This window comes from Prunus mume, linkage group LG7 (genome assembly GCF_029339155.1).
Source record: "Prunus mume cultivar Tortuosa linkage group LG7, ASM2933915v1, whole genome shotgun sequence".
In the NCBI taxonomy this organism is placed as follows: domain Eukaryota; kingdom Viridiplantae; phylum Streptophyta; class Magnoliopsida; order Rosales; family Rosaceae; genus Prunus; species Prunus mume.
Window position 1 is genome coordinate 15,594,689 of NC_142704.1, and position 23,537 is coordinate 15,618,225.

General features: G+C 38.2%; 1 protein-coding gene, 1 long non-coding RNA gene and 4 pseudogenes across 3 annotated transcripts; all 6 read right to left on the reverse strand.

Moving 5' to 3' along the window:
* Positions 1 to 1,464: 1,464 nt before the first annotated feature.
* LOC103336984 (serpin-ZX pseudogene) lies at positions 1,465 to 2,640 on the reverse strand (annotated as a pseudogene).
* A 3,601-nt stretch (positions 2,641 to 6,241) lies between these two features.
* Positions 6,242 to 7,447, reverse strand: LOC148915570 (serpin-ZX pseudogene; annotated as a pseudogene).
* A 3,745-nt stretch (positions 7,448 to 11,192) lies between these two features.
* Positions 11,193 to 12,209, reverse strand: LOC148915571 (uncharacterized). Its single transcript, XR_016122167.1, has 2 exons — positions 11,858 to 12,209; positions 11,193 to 11,368 (listed from the first exon to the last, which is right to left on the reverse strand). It is a non-coding gene; the product is annotated as an uncharacterized LOC148915571 (long non-coding RNA).
* A 218-nt stretch (positions 12,210 to 12,427) lies between these two features.
* On the reverse strand, positions 12,428 to 15,731 carry LOC103336985 (sister chromatid cohesion protein SCC2-like; annotated as a pseudogene).
* A 447-nt stretch (positions 15,732 to 16,178) lies between these two features.
* LOC148915572 (uncharacterized) lies at positions 16,179 to 16,829 on the reverse strand. The gene is made up of 2 exons (XM_089041952.1): positions 16,448 to 16,829; positions 16,179 to 16,297 (listed from the first exon to the last, which is right to left on the reverse strand). The coding sequence occupies exons 1-2, from the start codon at positions 16,827 to 16,829 to the stop codon at positions 16,179 to 16,181; spliced, it is 501 nt and encodes a 166-aa protein (XP_088898078.1).
* A 3,381-nt stretch (positions 16,830 to 20,210) lies between these two features.
* Positions 20,211 to 22,362, reverse strand: LOC107881543 (sister chromatid cohesion protein SCC2-like; annotated as a pseudogene). Its single transcript, XR_016122284.1, has 8 exons — positions 22,284 to 22,362; positions 22,137 to 22,194; positions 21,993 to 22,046; positions 21,719 to 21,737; positions 21,447 to 21,605; positions 21,190 to 21,357; positions 20,774 to 21,073; positions 20,211 to 20,690 (listed from the first exon to the last, which is right to left on the reverse strand). The product of XR_016122284.1 is annotated as a sister chromatid cohesion protein SCC2-like (transcript).
* Between the last annotated feature and the right edge of the window lie 1,175 nt (positions 22,363 to 23,537).

A 23,537-nucleotide genomic window follows, 5' to 3' on the forward strand; every position in this document is an offset into this window, starting at 1 on the left:
TTCCAATTGATTTCTTTTTGAAAAACTACTTTTGAAAACCCGAATCTGCATCTAGCTATTCAAATCATCTCTCATTTATATCTAGGTCAGATTCAAGACTGATTTCTTCAAGAGTATGGTTTCTTGAAGAAATTGGTCATTCTCCTTTGAATCCAAATATTGGTTTCGGTCTGTGTTGGAACTTGCAAGCTAGTGCCATGGGATGAACGAGCTGGAGAATGAGCTGCCATTGCCATGAAGAACTGAGCTTCAAGTTTTGCTAAGTTGGAGAAGAAGATTGCACAAAGGAGGTATTACTCATATTCCTAAATAGACCTAGGTGCATCTTGAGCTTGGTTGTGTTTCCTTTGTAAGAATCTTTTTCTACTTAGTGGAGTGCCTGGTCGGTTGATGACTCCCAGTTTTTCCCAATGGTGGGTTTCTGGGTGAACAGAATCTGTTTTGCATATCTGTAATTTTTCTGGGTTTGTGTTCTTGGTGGTTGACTAGTCATCTTTATCTGCTGTTTGATGTTTGCATGATTATGATGATTTCACACACTTTCACCATAGTTGTTGCTAGCACAGGGGATGCCTAGATTGACGGGTCCTTCTGAGTGCCTAGGTTGTCACTAGTAATCTTCTAGGGTTGCAGGTACATTGTGGCATGATCTGTGTGTTCTCTTGATTGTGATTGTTCATGACTAGCAGTTGACTAGTCATATGTGTATTTGGTCAAGGTTTAAAGTGTGTGAAGATTGCTGTGTTGTTTTGTCTTGTTTGTGTAATTAAATTTACCATTAGTCACCTAAGTACCAATTTCATCTCTCTCTCTCTCTCTCTCTCACATGGGTTCGTTTATTATTTTTACGATTTATTTTGTAAAATTACAAGTTTACCCCGTATGGCTTTGGAGATTTTTCAAGGTTTTCTCCAAATCCGTTTCCTTTTTTGTTTGATAAGGTCAATCAATTTGTTTCCTTAATTTTTGAATTATTTAAATTAATGCGCTAGAGAAAAAAATAATTTTAATTTAAAGACTAAAGCATTTACCCAAAAAGAAATTTGGAAATTGAATTATAAATGAAGTAATCGTACTCTTATTTAATTTTTGCAAGCTAAGCTGTTAATAATACATTGAATATTATAGAGGAAGAAAAAGCTAGTTAGCCCAGCACTTTGGCTTTTTGTTGTTGATGAAGCTTCCTATATATGGCTATGGGGCTTATCAACAACATCTAAAAAGTATAGAAAATTAAGTCTTGAAAGTTTTAAACTCGTAAAAGTGAGAGATGAAATTGCATGTGAACTTGACCCAAAGTATACACCAAATCCCATTCCAAATTTAAGACTCCCTTGAAACCACCTCAAATCGAAGACAGAGATAATTAAAGAAAAATCTTAACTGAATTGACTGATCAAAATTTTAATCCAATGAAACATAAACAAAAAAGAGGACATATTTATTAATACTTGTCTAGTATAATCAGCCTTGAAGAGGATTGAGCAGCTGCCCAATGAACAACACCGCTCCAGTCATTTCCTCTCTGATCATAAATAGGAATGGGTGATCTGCCACAAAGTCTACCGTCTTCCTAGGCTTACATGGTGCCAACGACAAGCTCGCACTGGTCACTGTAACAGCAGCAGCTTCCGTTCCTTCTTCATTAACTTCGATGACGGCTTTATGGAGCATTTTGGGAACAAAAAGGTCCTGACCCGGAGGCGCTTCCACCATCTCTGTCAAGTGGAAAGGAAGCTTCAAACCTAACTGCTCGAGAATGCCCCAAACTTCAAACCAAGAAGTAATCTTAAACTTTGGGATTTTGACGATACCCACTTCATCTTTGAAATATGGAATATGGCGATCTAAGAAGCCTGGCTCAGAACAAACTCTCTCAACCAGAGCTGGCAGACCATCTTTTTCATCTGGAAGAAACAAGCACATGCAAAAACGCCTCTTCTCACCGTATGCTTGTTTGTATGGAAGTTTTAAGACTTTGAAGCCGTCAAAGGCACTTATAAACTGCCTCTTGTAGATAGTCATGAAGGGTGCCTCTATTATTGATCTCCCATTGAGAAGGTGGAAGACATAGTCCTTTGTTTTTGAGTACAGAAACGAGTCATCATCCCAAGTTCCTTTGAAGTATAATGCATTTGCAAAGATGACCCTTGTTGAGCTGTCAACTGCCTGAGGAGGAAGAACTTCTCTAATAACGCCCTTAGTCTGCTTTTCAGCCCATGAGTTGACTTCAGCTCTTGCTTCTTCAGCCTTGTTCTGGAAATCGACATGCTTTTGAGCCGCTTTGTAAAAAGTATCCACCACCTCTTTGAAAGAGGGCTTGAGAGGGAGAGACTCGTCGACCCAAACGCCATTCCCGAAGGACAGGCAGGGACCGCCGCTGGGGGAGCCGTCAGCAAACACGAAAGGGAGGAGATTGGAGGCGAGGGAGTTGAGTTCTCCGGTGGACATGGACTTTAGGGAAGAGAGTAACTCGTCTTGGGTTGGACCTTTTGTGCTAGCTGCTATCATGCTCAACACAACATGGATGGAGAGCGGCGAGAACACCATGTTCTGCCCCTTGGCTTCAGCTAAAAACAGGTGCCTCGTCATTCTTAGGCCCACGTCAGTTTGGTTGCGTACGGATTCTTTGAGGTCCATTGTCGTCCGAACCAAGGAGGGTCTGTGCTTAGAGTTTTGATGTTGTTGTAATGGTTGTTGTGAATGGAGCTGGAGCGAGAAGGGGGCCTTTTATACAGCCTTAAAAAGAAAACCCTCCGCCTTCTCTACAAGATCTTTTACTTGTGGAACAAGATTACTATGCTGCCAAGCCAAGCAATCCTCCGCCTTCTCTACAAAATCATGGTTATAAAAGGAATGTGGAGACGATAGAAATCTAAAGAATATTCTCTTAAGTTGACAGCAATATTCATAATAAACATGAATACTTTTAAGATGTATATGCCTCGTTGGAATTTCTTTCATGAATCTGTTTTCTTAAAAAAGTATTTTCTTAGTATTGGACTATATCTAGGCATGATTATTGTTCTCTCTGTTCTCCGGCAAGTTTGTAATATTTTTTTCTGCTATTATTTTTTCAGAAAGTAGACTCTTTCTTCCCTTTATCTTTTATATTTACTATTATATTTTATAAAAAGTATGTGAGAAAGTGGGCGATGGTATTTTATTATAAAAAGCAAATGAGACCCAATATACTTCTTCATTTTGAAGTAGGCAATATTGCCTTGTTGGAGAGAGCATGTATACTTTGCCTACCTATTTGCATCTTCCCTTGGAGCATGAAAATACTGATGTGTCAAAGGCAAATGAGGTTTGCCTACTCATTTGTCGCTTCACTTGGAGATGCTTTGCACTTCCATATTCGTCTCATTGGTTTATTTAAAGTTGAGTGCTGCTATTTCTACCACCTCGTTCTATTTCCCCACCCACCTTATCTTCTCACCCACCCTATAAATTTGAATAAACACAAACCTATCTTTCCACTCACCATTATTCCTAAAATACCCTTTAATTGTATTTCCATATTTGCTATTACAATATAAAAAAAATTTATAAAAAGAATTCTTTAAATAGCCTATCCCCACCCCAATCGCAGTGCCCCACCCCAACCTTCTCCTCTGGCGAAAACCCAACAGTCAACACCATGACCTTACAAACATTTAACGCTCCATCTTCAACCAAAGAAAAACTCTCCTTCTACTGCCAATGAAAAAAACACTCCCCTTCCTATCACCCACCCCAAAAAAAAAAAAAAAAAAACTCACACTGATTAATCTATCTGTTCTAGAAAATAAAAACACATTTGCTTTATTTTATTTTTAATTTCAGAGATTGCAATAGAGGTGTTATTTGAGTTTGAAATTAAAAGGAAAGAAAGAGACAAAGGAAAAAAAAGGAAATCCATGATTTCTATCAGTTTTAAAAAGCTCAAAGTATGTAATTATGGACTACTTGAGCTTTAGAGTTAGAGAAGAAAGAAAAACAATTGGATTATGTGTGATTGAAAATAAAATTGGGGTTAGGAGTTTGTAAGTTGAGGTTTTCTTCTGATTCCTAATTTTTGAAGAACTCAGGGAGAGAAAGATGTTGATTTCGTTTTGTTTGGTGGGTTGGGTATGAAGATGGGTGTGGATTTTGAACAAAAAGAAAAAGAAAAAGAAAAAGAAAATATGGGTGTGGGTGCGTGTGAGAGAGATTGAGAGATTTGTTCTCATAAGTCATTCTACAAAGAAGTAAATTTATCTTTAAAATTTTGAAAATAAGGTGAATGGGAAAATAGGACAGGTTGGTGGAAATAGCAGCACTCTTTTGGTTCCTCAGAGTCCAGGAAAATAAAGAACAAAATTCATTCCTCTTGCGGGGTTGCTCTCTACGTACAAGCCCAATTTACAATGTGATTTTACAAGATTGGGTTGGCTTGATTTGAACAGTTATTTATGTGGAGCTACATATGTGCCCAGCCCAAATTTTGAATATTTCAAAACAAACCTATAAAAAATTAACTTTCATGGTTTAATATTAACTTTGATTGGCTTTTCCACAACAGCTTCTGTGGAGGCAAACCATAATATTAGCTTTGGGTGAATTGAGCAAATCTTAGGGTGAATTGAGCAAATCTTAGGGTGGAATCCTCTTATTTTACAGAACTTGAGCATCTTCTTCGATGGGCTGGTTTTGAGCTTCCAGCTAAGCCGAATCCAATTTGTACCAAGCACGTAATCCTGCAAAGGTGAAAGGTTCTCAAGAAGAATTCAGGAGGGCTTTTAAAGAATCACTAGCCCAATTTTACTTTTTTTAAAAAAATTAAATAAAAATTAATACACAAGTAAATCTGAGACCAATAAGCATAATCTCTGATACTCAATTGTTGAAGAAGAAGAGTGTATGATTTATTATAAACAAGATATTAATATTATCCAAAAACTATTGACTCCTGATACTCACTATTGAAGACATACCTCGTTCGACTTTACATGTTACATCAATATTGTCTTCAACTTAATTAACCATTTTTAGTATGTTTAAATGTAAAGTTTTATAATTGTTCGATATGGAATATTTCATTTTGATCCACACAATTTCCCTTTGTTTTTTTCTTTCTATTTTCGATTTCCCTAACTTCCTAACCCAACACAATTCTCCCGGAAAACATTGAAGATAGTAAAATGGCCCATAGCTCCTGTTTTGTAATGTCTTCAAGACAAAAACAGAAGACAAAGATCTTTTAGTAGATTTAAAATTAAGAACAAAGACTAACCAAGTACTTAATTTCTTTTCGACTCATGAGTAACTCAAGGACTGTAAAATCCATTAACATCTCAAAAGATTTAAAAACTTTCATTGATGATCACTTTGTTTTCCAGCTTTTTGATTAGCCAAAAATACAAATGCTTTTATCGGAATCCGCTTTGTGACTTCCTAATCATCAAAGATAACATGCATAATCCTGCAAAGGTGAAAGCTACTGGCGGCTAGAGGAAGGAGAAAAATGAAGGGTCTAGGAGCTCTCTTCTGAGTGGGTTTTTGTTTGTCTTTTCTTTCATGAAGTCTGAGTTCATTTTAAAAATAAAAAATAAAAAACTTAAATATATATATAATACGAGGCATGCCCACTATAAGCATCTCATATGGTGGTAATATAGTCATCAATTCTGACATATATTGTCCCACATGTTAAGGCAAGGTCGTTACTTTTCCATTTCTTAGGGTTGGCCTAAACCATTTTTCATCTTTGTTTTTAGTAGAGTTTTGTGGTTTCCTAATCTCCATGACAGCTTGTATCTCAATTACAATAAAATGGGGAGAGTTATTAGAGAATTTCCAAAATGTGAAAGAAGAGGTGCAATCTCACTAAGAATATGAATAAATAGGAAAGCGCGAAGTCAAAATTTTAGGAAGTTCATTATTTAGTAGAAATTATCTTTGATGAATATTTAGTTCACTAGTCACTAGTCAAAAATTTCTCCGAATTCAATCCTTCCTAATAATATTCATTACGTGTCAACGTTATCCATGCAATCGGAATGTCTTATAATGAGGTGCTATATGCATGGGGCTGAAAAGTGACCAAATACCTTTCAACTATAGTCTCAGTTTAACTAATCAAATGCGGTTCATTAATGTTTCTCATGGGTGAGTTTGTTGCTTGGTTGGATTTTTCTTCTTTTATGTATAAAACAAAGACATATCTAAGAGAAATAAACAAAAAGAGGACATATTTATTAATACTTGTCTAGTATAATCAGCCTTGAAGAGGATGGAGCAGCTGCCCGATGAACAACACCGCTCCAGTCATTTCCTCTCTGATCAAAAACAGGAATGGGTGATCTGCCACAAAGTCTACCCTCTTCCTAGGCTTACATGGTGCCAATGAAAAGCTCGCACTGGTCACTGTAACAGCGGCAGCTTCCGTTCCTTCTTCATTAACTTCGATGACGGCTTTATGGAGCATTTTGGAAACAAAAAGGTCCTGACCCGGAGGCGCTTCCACCATCTCTGTCAAGTGGAAAGGAAGCTTCAAACCTAACCGCTCGAGAATGCCCCAAACTTCAAACCAAGAAGTAATCTTAAACTTTGGGATTTTGACGATACCCACTTCATCTCTGAAATATGGAATATGGCGATCTAAGAAGCCTGGCTCAGAACAAACTCTCTCAACCAGAGCTGGCAGACCATCTTTTTCATCTGGAAGAAACAAGCACATGCAAAAACGCCTCTTCTCACCGTATGCTTGTTTGTATGGAAGTTTTAAGACTTTGAAGCCGTCAAAGGCACTTATAAACTGCCTCTTGTAGATAGTCATGAAGGGTGCCTCTATTATTGATCTCCCATTGAGAAGGTGGAAGACATAGTCCTTTGTTTTTGAGTACAGAAATGGGTCATCATCCCAAGTTCCTTTGAAGTATAATGCATTTGCAAAGATACCCTTGTTGAGCTGTCAACTGCCTGAGGAGGAAGTACTTCTCTAATAACGCCCTTAGTCTGCTTTTCAGCCCATGAGTTGACTTCAGCTCTTGCTTCTTCAGCCTTGTTCTGGAAATCGACATGCTTTTGAGCCGCTTTGTAAAAAGTATCCACCACCTCTTTGAAAGAGGGCTTGAGAGGGAGAGACTCGTCGACCCAAACGCCATTCCCGAAGGACAGGCAGGGACCGCCGCTGGGGGAGCCGTCAGCAAACACGAAAGGGAGGAGATTAGAGGCGAGGGAGTTGAGTTCTCCGGTGGACATGGACTTTAGGGCAGAGAGTAACTCGTCTTGGGTTGGACCCTTTGTGCTAGCCGGTATCATGCTCAACACAACATGGATGGAGAGCGGCGAGAACACCATGTTCTGCCCCTTGGCTTCAGCTAGAAACAGGTGCCTCGTCATTCTTAGGCCCACGTCAGTTTGGTTGCGTACTGATTCTTTGAGGTCCATTGTCGTCCGAACCACGGAGAGTCTGTGCTTAGAGTTTTGATGTTGTTGTAAATGGTTGTTGTGAATGGAGGTGGAACGAGAAGGGGGCCTTTTATACAGCCTTAAAAAGAACCCTCCGCCTTCTCTACAAGATCTTTTGACAGGACCCGCCCGAAATTTCCAAACCGGACCCGTTTGATGCCGACATCACGATGCGGGCCCACTTACTAAAACCCAAGACATCCTACCAAAATTTTGGCAGAGTCTCACTGTAAAGTGCTCAAACCCAACAATAAACAACCTGCAATAATTTACATCAAAAATAAATCTCAACTGCCAGCATGCTTTTAACATACTACAATCCAACACAAAATGGCCTCCGGCCTCAAGTAATAGCCTAACATGGGCGATAACAGAGCGTCTACAGAATTTGTTTACAACAAACAGAGGAGTAGAAAGAATTTATACAGACCCTAACAACGACGACAAGTTCGGGCTCGTGACTTGCTCAAACGCCTTCAAAAGCAATTCTTCTGCAGGCGCAAAACAGAAAGATGTGAGTGGACAGAAATAAAGTTTCACTTTAAATCAACATAGTAACCCCACCATGTAAAAATAATGCTCTAGCATGCAGTTTCACAATTCAGAAACCAAAACTCAAACACAAAATCCCAAAGTCCAAAACATCTCCACATCTCAAGTCCACAACTCATTTCCCAAAATATATGCAACTCTCACAACCCGTAAATACCCATATATATATATATATATATATATAGCTAGGACTCTAATATAAAATATACTCCTCTCCATACTAATGTACCGGGGAGACAATCCAACTGGGGGATTGTTAGCTGGTACGCAGGATTTCGAACACTAACCCGCGTCGGGATGAGTAGTCCAACCGGGGGACGGAACTCCATAGCTCACACGCCGGCACTGCCAACGACACGTGTAGCTCACAAATCTCATATCAAGTCCTACGCGCGCAGACAGTATCATCACCCCACCGGCACTGCCAACGACGTGTGTGATGATACTCAAGCAATATACATACTCTCCCCATACGCCGGCACTGCCAACGACACGTATGGAAAGTGTCTCACACACCGGCACTGCCAACGCCATGTGTGAGACCCGTAATCTCATGGCCTTCCCACCCCACCGGCACTGCCAACGACGTGTGTGGGAAGCCTAGTAACTAAGGAATGGTACTCACCTACTACCATACTCATACATCTCACAACCATCCATCAAACTCCTATCTTTCCACAATCTCACCACAACAACCTCTCATACTCTATACATAGACAATATAGATAGCCATCCCAAAATCCATATCAACATAATCATCGTACTCAAATATATATGTCTATACTCAAAATATATATAGCCAAGATATATAAACATATTCAAATCATCAACCAAAGGCTTATTAAATCAAAGTCACTATCATTTAAAATATATGCACAAAACTTTCATAAATAAAAACCATGCATATGCTTAAAACAAAGTCCACTCACAAGTAATCCCAAGCTGCCCGGCCCCGTGAGGGTCCCGCCTGCTGCGAGTGATCAACCGAAGTACCTATTCCAAGATACAAATCCTTGATTAACATCACGTACTTCCAAAACGGAAATTCACTAAAGGAAATACTTAAATCCCCAAGTTCCCGGTGCGCTCACGTCCAAAGGAACATCCTAAGGTCCGGTTACAGATTGGAATTCGCTTCCCAATCGCACGGTGATCGCGATTTCCCTAAACTTCACATTATTGAATCGGAACATCCGGGGCTCCAATTCACAATCCGCGAATTCCTACAGGTTTCTATGAGTACCTAGATCAACATACTTCAATTTGGAAACGATCCAACGGTCAGAACTCATCGAACCCGGATAACGCACAATATGCGAAATCCGTTCGATAGTCAAACAATATCCAAATTGAGATCCGCGAAATCCTACGCACTCGTGACAACCTAAAGATCTCAACAGGATGAAAAACAACTTCACCCACCTTGCCCACGCGCCGCCACACGCGCCGGGTGTGTAGAGAGATTTCCGGCGACGGAAAATCTCCACATCAACGCTCACCCTTCCAATCCTAGATACTACTCGAAGAATGGAGCAACTTTTTCAACTACGGCAACGTCCAATTCGGACGGCAAGTGGCCGGAATTTCAAATTGAAATCCGGCCAAAACCTAGGTTTCCAATTCGAGAATTTAACCTGCAAATCTATCAAAACCTATCCCACAGCCAGCTAGAACACATAAAATGGATGAGAAACCTCACCTTACCCGTCGGAAACGGTGGTGGAGGAGAGAAATCGAGCGGCTGGAAGTTCCACAATTCCGCCACGTTCGCAATTTCGCGAGTCCCGAAGGTTTCAGGCCGTGAGGAAGAGAGAGGGAGAGGTCTGCGGTTCGAACGGACCGGTCTCGTCGGACGGGTGGTCGGAGGTGGCGGTGTGTGGTGGTTTCGATCGGTGAGCAGTGACGGGAAGGAAAAATCGCAAGGAGAAGAAGAAGACGCGGGAGGAAGAGAGAGAAAGTGAGGGGTAAATGTGAAAAATCTGATTTTACCCCAAACTCACTTTGAAATAATTACGGTTCTGCCACCGAACAAGTTCGATCGCCAAAGCTTCGTTAAATCTCCGATTCAGGCCTACCTTTGTCTACGGTTTCGTCTCAGTACCACCTACGCAGCCACACCACTCACGGTCCCAAAATCTTCCTGAATAAGAAAGTGACCAAAATCACCTTTAACCCAGGAGTAATTTAATATTTTCCCTTAATTAAATTAAATTAGGAAAATAAACGGGGTCGGGGTGTTACACTTTTACTTGTGGAACACGATTACTATGCTGCCAAGCCAAGCAATCCTAAATTGTCTAAAAACGCTCGGCTTAAAACTTGTAATAAGAACAAATTGTACACCAAGCAATCCTAAATTGTCCAAAAAAAATCCTCATAAAATCAGGTAAGTAATATAAGCCATAATTTGGAACAAATAAAGAATATGTGAAGCCATAATTTGGAAATTCTATGAGAGATATATGGCCCATTTATAGAACAATAAATCATGGTTATAAAAGGAATGTGGAGACGATAGAAATCTAAAGAATATTCTCTTAGGTCAACAAATGAATTTAAGCTTCCACCCATGTCATCCTTGTTAGAGACGAGTTTAGTAGCAATGCCTAGAGGCAAAAAAACAAGACTAAAAAGCAAATCCACAAAAGTGCTTTCCCCCTTCAGCAAACAGAACTTTGTGGCCTTTTTACATGCACTTAATTTTGGCAATTGCCATTAATGCCGTCAAGAAGACTGATCAATAATTTATTTGAAAAGCCTGAAGTGAACTGGTCGTGAATACCGGTTGATGGATAATATATTTACCCGACAACTAGGATTGTTGTTTTTATCTCATTAATTATCATCCTCTGTTTCAGGATTTATCTTCAATAATTACATGATTAATAGATCATTATAAGGTTGCTTTTGAAGATGAGAATTCCTTATTTCTCAAATGATAATCCGTATAGATCATTATAAGGCTGCTTATAAGATTTATTTCGTTCATATGACTGGGATTTTGATCTTGGACTGACTAAACATGGATCTTAATAGCTCAATTTAATTATAAATTGTATTGATCAAATCCATTCACGCATCCTAAACCAGACAAAACTGATGAATCAAATATTCTCCCTGATTTTGATGAGAGTGCTCAATGCAATCAAATTGTTACAACTTACACAAGAGAGAGAGAGAGAGAGAGAGAGAGAGAGAGAGCATTAAGAATGGAACTTTTAATATAAATTGCTTGGCCTGAAAAGGCATTCAGGAATTGGTCCTTGTATTAGTGAATATACAAGAAAAATCTGATTATGAGTTACCAGGGTGTTACAGCACTTTACAACCAGTTGATTAGCAGCAAACAAGGCAGTTAGAGACCAGCATCATCCTCCTCCTCCTTTACACAGCAAAGTCCAAAACACATTATGCCAGGATTTGAAGAACACAGCAAACTAAAGACTCGTCAGGGAAAATAAAGGTCAACAATCCTGATTGGAATTAATATGGACCCAGCTATTCAAAATCCTTATTTGAAAACTCTATCTTCTTTTTTTTAATTTACTTAGGAAAGATGACATCAAGGAAAATATTTTGAAGCATTTTCAAATGGAACTTTTTCCATTTACCTCAACTCTTTTTATAATACTGCTAGCATAGCAGTATTAGACACTACCATCCAATCAAAATTCACTTCTAATTGGGGATTTTAAATATAAATGGAGACATTAATAGACTTTTCAAGGGGCACCTACAGCAGCTGGCCCAAAATAATAGCAAATAAGGTCTGGTTCCATATAGCAAGTGATTCAACAACTTTATCAACCTTATTAGTTAGTATTTCAGGACAAGATCATCAGACTAGGAAGGTTGATTCACTAGTGACCTGCCACATGACTGTGAAAACAGTGTAATCCTAATTCCACGCCAACCAAAAGCTCATTATCTTTCAATTTCGAACTAACTTAAGTCAGTTCCGGTCCCCTTCCAGGATGTGGCATCCAGGGGTAGGCGCCAGGGAGCTAGGCAGCGTCTGGGCGCCCGCCTAGGCGGCTCTAGGCTGGCCTAGGCAGCCCCTGGTGGCCCTAGGAAGGTCCTAGGCTGCCCTAGGCTGGTCTAGGCGGCCCTAGGAAGGTCTGGGCAGGCGCTTTGCCGTTGAGGCGTGTACGAAGGGCGGTTGAAGTGCGCAGGATCCGCTGCTAGTTAGGAAGAAAGACGGAGAGAGAGAGAGAGAGAGAGAGAGAGATCGACACAGAGAGAGGAAGGAGAAGACGACGCTGGGAAGAAAAAGATATCTGACCTAATTGTTATATATGAAAAGTATAGCCGGGCATACTATTTTATATATAATATTTGAAAGGTATAGCCGACCGGCTATACTATTCATCGGAATAAAATGTTTGAAAAAGGGATTATTCCCGCCCGGCTATATTATTAATTTCAGAGGGGAAAAATTTTAAAATGGAGTATGACCGCTCGGCTGTACTCTATTGGAAAGAGGGCGAATGCCATGGATATTGCAAGGTTTGTCAGTTTTTTTAGCCACCTCCAATGGAACAGAGCTACCGTCTCCAAAGAACTGAGTTTGTGAACCAGTAGGTTCCTCAAACCAGAACTCATAAAATGTCTTGCAAACAATATCCTGTGGAAGAGGAAAAGAATAAAAACTGCGATCTAGCCAAGGACAAACAAATTTTTATACTTATATTTTACATGTCATCAGTCCTTAATCCAACACATTCATTGCTTCATAATTACCTTTATACTTGATTCATCGTCGCCAGTACGGGAGATGATAGCAATGCAAGCTTTTGTAAATTCGGAGAAGTTTGCATTTGAAACGCACACATCTCGTATGATTTTGATAGATCGTTTTCGAACACTTACTCCAGTATCTTTGATTCTTTCAGCAACCTACTCAAAATACTAAAAGAAAATGTGGAGAAGATGAAGCAAAATGCATTAATAGAGAATCTACAAAGAACTTAGTAGGTTTAGAGATGAATTGAGCACACCTACAAACCAACATCAGGATGAGAAGCAATATGCCTCCCTACAGGTTCCAGTGCTGCTTCTCTGACAGAAATTGCGGAATCACAAAACCTTCCTTCAACAGCCGATTGAATGCGTTTGTCTCCTAGCACCTGCAGATCAGCTTCTACAATTATACTGACCTGCTCATCATATTAAGATATTAAGATATTAAATTCTGCCAACATAGCCATAAAATGAATTCTCAATTTCCATTTCAAGGATTAGAAGTCCATAAATATATTTTTTTGCTTACCGCTCGTAAAGCCTTGGCCCTAATTACAGGTGAATTCTCCATTAAACTTGCCCTGAAATCAACTAAATTGTCAAAATAGAGATTTTATTATATAATGAATCAGGGAGTAAATGAAAAGGCTTACTAACCAGAAGGAAATGAAGAATCTTATCAAACCCTCTGGGAAAAGAGTTTTTTTTGTCCCAATGCTAAAGGAATCTTCTTGACTGAATCCCTTGTCAATAATGAAAAAACAGTCCCAGAATCCAGCACTACTTCTTTTGATTTCAGTCTAGCAAGATAGTACATGAACTTCTGCTGTGATTTTTTGGATCATCCTTGTACCACAACAAGAGATGAAACCTGTACAACATGCATAGCTTTACGATGGAAACAATGGAACCACAAAGTTAAGAAGGGATGAGGTTCAATGAGTACATACCAGCAAACAAAGAGATGCCCAAAATCAGCTCATGCGGCATCTTGAAGGTAATTCAAAAGCATCTGCTGGACAACCTCAAGTTTTGTAATTGAAAAAGCAACTTCAGTGTTTCTTCCTGAACGATTACGATCTTTTGTCCCATCATCTTTGCATTGTGACCTACAGTAAGATTGTAAAACAAGGAGTTGCTTCCTGCAGAGGCATATCTGACAGTGCCAACTTCGATTCGGAACTTCATATTTTCCTACTCCCATGCAATCAGCATGAAACATTTTCTGACAACCTTGACATACAAAGAAATTTTTTTCAACCCTACCATCTAAACAAACTGAGCATGCATTTTTTGGATCAGTCTGATCATCCCCATCCACACTAACCAACTCCTGTAGTATCCAAAATTTGTCCTTACTGCCAAGGGCAGAATCACGCTTCAACCTCGCAGCAATTGTGCCAAGAAGGTCAATCGCCCTGGTACGAGCACCTATGTCTTTAGATTTCAGCCCGGCATTCTGGAGTAACAAGACACAAAGAACCTGCAAATAAATCGACTTCAAAATGGTGACATTTTAATACAATTAAAGATATTACAGTCTACACAAGTCACACATATATTTTACCTGCAGAATAGGAGCTGAAGCGGGATATTCAGGTAAATTCAACGTTGTCAGCAGAACAGTAACAAGATTCTCCATCATTACTTTCAACTCCGAAGCTTCCTGAGTCTTCGCACTTGCAAAACGTTGAAGTACACGAGTCCAAAAGTGGCAACACTCCTCTGTTGCTGCCTCATGGCCTTTAGTTGGATAATCGGCATCGAGAGAAAGTTCTAAGATGGAATTACCACTTGATTCCTAACTTAATGGTTCAGGAAGGTTTGCACTATAGTGAACCAACTGAATGAGCTAAGCAGTGATCATTTGAATCTGCCTTTGCTCTTCATCAGGTAGGTGATAGGCTCTCAAAGCTCGCTTTGAGAACGGTAACTTCCAAAGCAGCTGAATTAATTCATCTAACATAAGTCCGATGCTGAGTGTACGAATAGAATATCTGTACCACCAACAATGAAGATGCTACAAGTTTCAGAGTAAATAACATTAAAATGCACATGTGCATGAAAATAAGTATAGGTAAGTGCAAACAATAGCTGCCAAGAGGATATGAATAGTGCAGATCTGTACCCCACTGATTAAACCCATTGCCTTCAGTTGCAAGAGCTGGATATCATCCACCATGAATGTTGTAAAGCTCGTTTCCACGCCAAACAAAGCTCATTATCTTTCAATTTCGAACTAACTTAAGTCAGTTCCGGTACACCAAGAGGTACCCTTCCAGGATGTGGCATCCAGGGGTAGGTGCCAGGGAGCTAGGCGGCGTCTGGGCGCCCGCCTAGGCGGCTCTAGGCTGGCCAAGGCTGCGCTAGGAGGCCTAGGCGGCCCTAGGCGGCTCTAGGAAGGTCTAGGCGGCTCTAGGCGGCCCTAGGAGGGTCTGGGCAGGCGTTTTGCCGTTGAGGCGTGGACGAAGGGCGGTTGAAGTGCGCAGGATCCGCTCTTGTTAGGAAGAAAGACGGGGACAGAGAGAGAGAGAGATCGAGACAGAGAGAGGAAGGAGAAGCGACACTGGGAAGAAGAAGGTATCTGACCTAATTTTGATATTTGAACAGTATAGCCGCGCTGCTATACTATTAATTTGAAGAAAAAAGACACGGAGTATAAAGGTCCGGCCATACTATTTTTATATATTATATTTGAACAGTATAGCCGCCTGGCTATACTATTCATTGGAATAAATTTTTATAAAAAGGGATTATCGCCGCCCGGCTATACCATTAATTTCAGGAAAAGAAATTAAAAAATGGAGTATAACCGCTCAGCTGTACTCTTTTAATTTGGGTTATCAGAAAAGAGGCCGAATGCCATGGATATTGTGAAAAAAAAGCCATGTGTGTGGTGGTGGTGTGGTAATTTCAACCCTTGGTAGTTGGTATAGATATGCAATTATGAAGATCAATTAATTGGATGTTGCTCGAGAATTGCCGTTCCCAATTGATGACATCATTGCTTTTTTAAGTGAAAAGACATCATTGCTTTTTTCAAGAGAGAAGAAGAAAGCAGAGGAATCTAATCTCTTTGTATTAGTTTGATGTCCAATATGTACCCAATCCAATTCATTCAGCCAATTAATATTGTAAAACAAAGGATACGTCATCCATATTCAAAAACAAAAATTCCAAAAGAAGCTTCAAAATGTCAACTTGAAATGCTGCTTAAAGGAACACATTCGTCAGAACTACATTTGACTGCAACAATACCTTTCAACAATTTCAAACCCTAACAAGGAAATTAAACAAAAATGCTCTTCATCATAAATTCTTATAGAATATCAAGTGCAATATTTGAATAGAACGGTAATTTATCACGTTATAAAAAAATTAATAAACACAAACCTTATCCTTATCGAGAGGAACCACAATCTCTTCAAGTGAACGAACATCCCTAACATCTAAGTTTTAAGTAGAGCGATACTTGAAATGGCAGACATAGGCTTCACTTCCAAATCATCTGTTATCATGTAGGTCACAGCCTCTCTCACAAACCCACCTCCCTTGCCACCGAATGCAACTGCATGCCGAGCAACATAAGTCATGTGTTTGGAAATGAAGTTATGGCACTTTGGACAAATGGCCTTAGGGTAGTCGGCCGCATAGCATACCTCTCCAGAGTAGGACTAGCTTGATGGCTGACATGACTGATACGTCTACAACCTTTTACCGTTTGATTCACCGTCAGTCAACGCAGGAAGAAGTTGATGGGAGCCACCAATTGGCATTGGCAGCTTCTTAGGTTTTAGAAGGACATACTTGTTGAGGTTGGGTTGCAAGTATGTGTCGTTTAGGTTTTCTAAGTTGCCGTAGAGTTTGCCTAAACAACCGACCATGCGTTTCTTAGAGAGGAGCCTAATCACAATGCCGACGGGTAGAGACAGAAGGGTGAAGAGAAAGTCAACAAAATCCTTGCTAGCTTCGGCGAAGAGAACTTTTTTATGCTTTTTGTCGATGAGGAGCTTCAAACTAACTGGAGAAGTAGATTGATCTGGTTTTGGGTTTGGATTTAGAGGGGCCCATTGAGGCAGAGTGAGTGAGATGGAGGACATGCGCGACACAACTATATATATATGGAGAAGTATTAAGGACCTATTTATTTGTAGACCCACTACTTTGAGAAACTGAAACGTTTTCTAATTGTCATTTGGATGGACCTTATCCAAATTATACATTTTTTAATTGTCATTTTTGGGGAAATCTTCTTTTTTGCGATAGATTATTCAATTATTCAAAAAATAGTATAGCCGGTTGGCTATACTTCTATATAAATATATATATATATATATATATATAAAGACCCGCCCATGGCCTAAGACCACGTGTCAAAGAGGTACATGGCCGGCTATACTATTTTTAATGCAAAAGTAGTATAGCGAGCAGTGATACTATTTTTTGAAAACAGAGTACAGCCGTGCGGCTATACCATTTTTTTTTTCTTTAACCATATATCATTTTTATTCAGTAATACATGTATAATAAGCGAAGTTTGTATGTCTTACTGATATTTTACAAAAAATACGTTTATTAAACATGAGAAATATGTGTATAGTACATTATTGAATGTGAAAGTGCTAAAATCTTTACACGGGTAGTAACTTTAGAAAAGTAAAAAATCAAAAAGGGACGATAGATACTCGAGTAATGGCATAATTGAAATGGATTGGGCTCTTGGGCTATGGAGAAATTGAATTAAGACACCCAAACGATTTCACAAAAGACTTAATAAATAGAAATTAATTACTTTGTGTTCTTTTAATTCAATCTTTTTGTATTAAATAGTAATTAAAATATAATTACTAAGCAAAGTGATTAAAAAACGCTAAGATATTACTGGATTACGTATAGTAAATTAAAGAAGTAGGCCAAAACACAAAAGTAAAGAAACAAATTATATATTTTTAAAAAATAAAAAATAAAAAAGAGTATAACCGTCCGGCTATACTATGAATATCTTAAAAAAAAGACTCTCCCAGGCCCTAGGTGCCACGTGTCAAAAGAGAACAGAATATTATTATTTTTTTAAAGCGGAAAACGAGTACTGCCGCACGTCTTTACCTTTTTAAAATTCAAAAAGTATATACTGATATAGCAGACGGATGTACTATTTTTTGAAAACAATTAGGTAAAACAGAATACAGTACGGCTATACCGCTTTTCTTTTAAAAAAAGTATATATCATTTTTATTCAGTAATACATGTATAATATGTGAAGTTTGTGTGTCTTACTGAAATTTTTGCAAAAAATACGTGTATTAAACATGAGAAATACGTGTATAGTACATTATTAAATGTGAAAGTGTTGAAATCTTTATACGGGTAGTAAATTTGAAAAAGTAAAAAATCAAAAAGGGACCATAGATACTCGAGTAATGGCATAATTGAAATGGACAGGCCTCTATGGCTATGGAGAAATTGAATTAAGACACCCAAAACGATTTCACAAAAGACTTAATAAATAGAAATTAATTACTTTCTGTTCTTTTTCTTCAATCTTTATATATTAAATAATAATTACTAAGCAAAGTGATTATACGGGTAGTAATTTTGGAAAAGTAAAAAATCAAAAAGGGACGATAGATACTCGAGTAATGGCATAATTGAAATGGATAGGCCTCTTGGGCTATGGAGAAATTGAATTAAGACATCCAAACGATTTCACAAAAGACTTAACAAATAGAAATTAATTACTTTGTGTTCTTTTTCTTCAATCTTTATATATTAAATAATAATTAAAATATAATTACTAAGCACAGTGATTAAAAAACGCTAAGATATTACTTGATTACGTATAGTAAATTAAGGAAGTAGGCCAAAAAAAGAGAGTAAAGAAACAAATTTCATATTTTCAAAAAATAAACAATAAAAAAGATTATAGCCGCGCGGCTATGCTATGTATATCATAAAAAAGACGCTCCTAGGCCCTAGGTGCCACGTGTCAAAAGAGAACATAATATTATTTTTTTTAAACGGAAAACAAGTACAGCCGCCCGGCGATACCTTTTTTAAAATTCAAAGAATATTATAGCCGGATGGCTATACGTCTATATATATATATATAAAAAGCCCCGCCTTTGACCTAAGCCCACGTGTCAAAGAGGTAAAGCCGGCCGGCCATACTATTTTTTAATGCAAAGACGTACAGTGAACGGCTATACCTTTAAAAAAAAGTATATATCATTTTTATTCAGTAATACATGTATAATACGTGAAGTTTGTGTGTCTTACTGAAATTTTTGCAAAAATATGCATATTAAACATGAGAAATACGTGTATAATACATTATTAAATGTGAAAGTGCTGAAATCTTTATACGGGTAGTAACTTTGGAAAAGTAAAAAATCTAAAAGGGATGATAGATACTCGAGTAATGGCATAATTGAAATGGATAGGCCTCTTGGGCTATGGAGAAATTGAATTAAGACACCCAAACGATTTCACAAAAGACTTAATAAATAGATATTAATTACTTTGTGTTCTTTTTCTTCAATCTTTATATATTAAACAAAAATTAAAATATAATTACCAAGCAATGTGATTAAAAAAGGCTAAGATATTACTCGATTACGTATATTAAATTAAAGAAGTAGGCCAAAAAACAAAAGTAAAGAAACAAATTTTAAATTTTAAAAAAATAAAAAATAAAAAATGGTATAGCCGTTCGGCTATACTATGTATATCTTAAAAAAAGGCTCACAGGCCCTAGGTGCCACGTGTCAAAAGTGAACAGAATATTTTTTTTAAAGGGAAAACGAGTACCGCCGCACGGCTATACCGTTTTTAAAATTCGAAAAATAGTATAGCCGGGTGGCTATACTACTATATTTCTATATATATATATATAATATATGTATAAAGACCCGCCCATTTTATTTTTAGAATTAAAAAAAGATAACATGGGTAGTTATATTTCATAAAAATAAGACATACTACTTGATTTTATTTTTAATTTTTTTTAATATGAATAAAATATGAATTTACCATATTATCCTCATTTAATTAATAATTTCAATTCTTAATGTTTGAATTAACCAACGGCATTTTTTGGTATTTTTAATGTTTCACCATTCTCTGTCTTTTGCTTTATATATATAGATTTTCTTAGTGAATAATTAGTATTTAAATATTTTATTTAAAAAAATTACTATTTATAATTTATGAAGTTGATTAAAACATAGCAATACTAATTATTTACTAAAGAAATGATAATTAAAACATAATTATTAATTAAAGTAATTAAATAAGGCTAAGAGATTATTTAATTAATAAAAAGAAACAATAGCTTTACTCATGAAAAAACCAAAAAAGACCTAGTAATGCCGACCGGCTATACAATTTCTTTGAAAAAAGAAAAAAATCGCATATAGCCATGCGGCGATACTATTTATGAAGACAAAAAAAGCAGCCGCATAGCGCTTAGTTGCCCACGTGTCAAAAACGGTATAGCCGAGCAGCTATACTATTTCTAAAGGAACACGAATACAAGCGGGTATAGCCGGTCGCCTATACTATTTCTTTTTAAAATCAAAAGACGCCGTCCAGCAAGTTGGCGCCCACGTGTCAAAATAAGTATCGCCGCCCGGCTATACTATTTAAAAAAAATTTAAAAACCGAGTATAGCCGTCCGGCCATACTAGTTTTTAAAAAAAGGCAGGGTTCCCTAGCGATTAGGTGCCCACGTGTCGGCTATACTATTTGTAATTAGAAAAAATTCCTAGCACCGGCTATACTACGAATTGATATAATGAGATGCAGTTAAACTGACTCTTTAGATAAGGCTGAAGAGTGACCACAAACTGGGAAGGGTCAGAAGCTGGTGCACGAAGTGTTGGATCCACAACACAGAATGCGTGCAAAGCTAGCATATATGGAAACGTCCGCCTCTCTCCTTCCTGGATATTCATTTCCTCTACCTGGCAAATAAGAATTTCTGAACATTCAGATTTAAATATCAACCAAATTGTTTTGGCAAGTCAAGAAGATGGGGGCAAAATACCTGCAATATCCTTTCCAGTAAGCACTTGCACATTAACTCACAGCGCTTGCGTACAGATGCAAGTGAGACAAGGTTTATCCCAATAGCTTTAACTGATTGGGGAAAAAAATCAAGGGCTAAGTTGCTTTTAATGACAGTCACAAGAAGTTGATGACTTGGCATCCTCCTCAACATCTCAACAATCTGTTCAGTTTTTTTAGCCACCTCCAATGGAACAGAGCTACCATCTCCAAAGAACTGAGTTTGTGAATCAGTAGGTTCCTCAAACCAGAACTCATAAAATGTCTTGCAAACAATATCCTGTGGAAGAGGAAAAGAATAAAAACTGCGATCTAGCCAAGGACAAAAAAATTTTTATACTTATATTTTACATGTCATCAATCCTTAATCCAACACATTCATTGCTTCATAATTACCTTTATACTTGATTCATCGTCGCCAGTACGGGAGATGATAGCAATGCAAGCTTTTGTAAATTCGGAGAAGTTTGCATTTGAAACGCACACATCTCGTATGATTTTGATAGATCGTTTTCGAACACTTACTCCAGTATCTTTGATTCTCTCAGCAACCTACTCAAAATACTAAAAGAAAATGTGGAGAAGATGAAGCAAAATGCATTAATAGAGAATCTACAAAGAACTTAGTAGGTTTAGAGATCAATTGAGTACACCTTCAAACCAACATCAGGATGAGAAGCAATATGCCTCCCTACAAGTTCCAGTGCTGCTTCTCTGACAGAAATTGCGGAATCACAAAACCTTCCTTCAACAGCCGATTGAACGCGTTTGTCTCCTAGCACCTGCGGATCAGCTTCTACAATTATACTGACCTGCTCATCATATAAGATATTAAGACATTAAATTCTGCCAACATAGCCATAAAATGAATTCTCAATTTCAATTTCAAGGATTAGAAGTCCATAAATATATAATTTTTGCTTACCGCTCGTAAAGCCTTGGCCCTAATTCTCCATTAAACTTGCCTGAAATCAACTAAATTGTCAAAATAGAGATTTTATTATATAATAAATCAGGGAGTAAATGAAAAGGCTTACTAACCAGAAGCAAATGAAGAATCTTATCAAACCCTCTGGGAAAAGATTTTTTTTTGTCCCAATGCTAAAGTAATCTTCTTGACTGAATCCCTTGTCAATAATGAAAAAAGGGTCCCAGAATCCAGCACTACTTCTTTTGATTTCAGTCTAGCAAGATAGTACATGAACTTCTGCTGTGATTTTGGATCATCCTTGTACCACAACAAGAGATGAAACCTGTACAACATGCATAGCTTTACGACGGAAACAATGGAACCACAAAGTTAAGAAGGGATGAACCGCAAGTTTTGTAATTGAAAAAGCAACTTCAGTGTTTCTTCCTGAACGATTACGATCTTTTGTCCCATCATCTTTGCATTGTGACCTACAGTAAGATTGTAAAACAAGAAGTTGCTTCCTGCAGAGGCATATCTGACAGTGCCAACTTCGATTCGGAACTTCATATTTTCTTACTCCCATGCAGAATAGGAGCTGAAGCGGGATATTCAGGTAAATTCAACGTTGTCAGCAGAACAGTAACAAGATTCTCCATCATTACTTTCAACTCTGAAGCTTCCTGAGTCTTCGCACTTGCAAAACGTTGAAGTACACGAGTCCAAAAGTGGCAACACGCCTCTGTTGCTGCCTCATGGCCTTCAGTTGGATAATTGGCATCGAGAGAAAGTTCTAAGATGGAATTACCACTTGATTCCTGCCTTAATGGTTCAGGAAGGTTTGCACTATAGTGAACCAACTGAATGAGCTAAGCAGTGATCGTTTGAATCTGCCTTTGCTCTTCATCAGGTAGGTGATAGGCTCTCAAAGCTCGCTTTGAGAACGGTAACTTCCAAAGCAGCTGAATTAATTCATCTAACATAAGTCCGATGCTGAGTGTACGAATAGAATATCTGTACCACCAACAATGAAGGTGCCAGGGAGCTAGGCGGCTCTAGGCTGGCCAAGGCAGCGCTAGGCGGCTCTAGGCGGCTCTAGGCGGGCGTTTTGCCGTTGAGGCGTGGACGAAGGGCGGTTGAAGTGCGCATGATCCGCTGCTTGTTAGGAAGAAAGACGGGGAGAGAGAGAGAGAGAGATCGAGACAGAGAGAGGAAGGAGAAGCGATGCTGGGAAGAAGAAGGTATCTGACCTAATTTTAATATTTGTAAAGTATAGCCGGTCGGCTATACTGTTAATTTGAAGAAAAAAAAACACGGAGTATAAAGGCCCGGCCATACTATTTTTATATAGTATATTTGAACAGTATAGCCGCCTGGCTATACTATTCATTGGAATAAAGTTTTTTAAAAGGGGATTATCGCCGCCCGGCTATACTATTAATTTCAGGAAAAGAAATTAAAAAATGGAGTATAACCGCTCGGCTGTACTCTTTTAATTTGGGTTATCGAAAAGAGGGCAAATGCCATGGATATTGTGAAAAAAAAGCCATGTGTGTGGTGGTGGTGGTGGTGTGGTAATTTCAACTCTCGGTAGTTGGTATAGATATGCAATTATGAAGATCAATTAATTTGATGTTGCTCGAGAATTGCCGTTCCCAATTGATGACATCATTGCTTTTTTAAGTGAAAAGACATCATTGCTTTTTCAAGAGAGAAGAAGAAAGCAGAAGAATCTGATCTCTTTGTATTAGTTTGACGTCCAATATGTACCCAATCCAATTCATTCAGCCAATTAATATTGTAAAACAAAGGATAAGTCATCCATATTCAAAAA

What these genes read in the sequence shown, in the direction of transcription:
- LOC148915572 (XM_089041952.1), bottom strand. Translation starts at nt 16,829, where the DNA reads ATGTCCTCCATCTCACTCACTCTGCCTCAATGGGCCCCTCTAAATCCA. An exon ending in GACTGACGGTGAATCAAACG is followed by an intron (nt 16,298 to 16,447) that starts GTAAAAGGTTGT and finishes CTCGGCATGCAG; the next exon opens with TTGCATTCGGTGGCAAGGGA.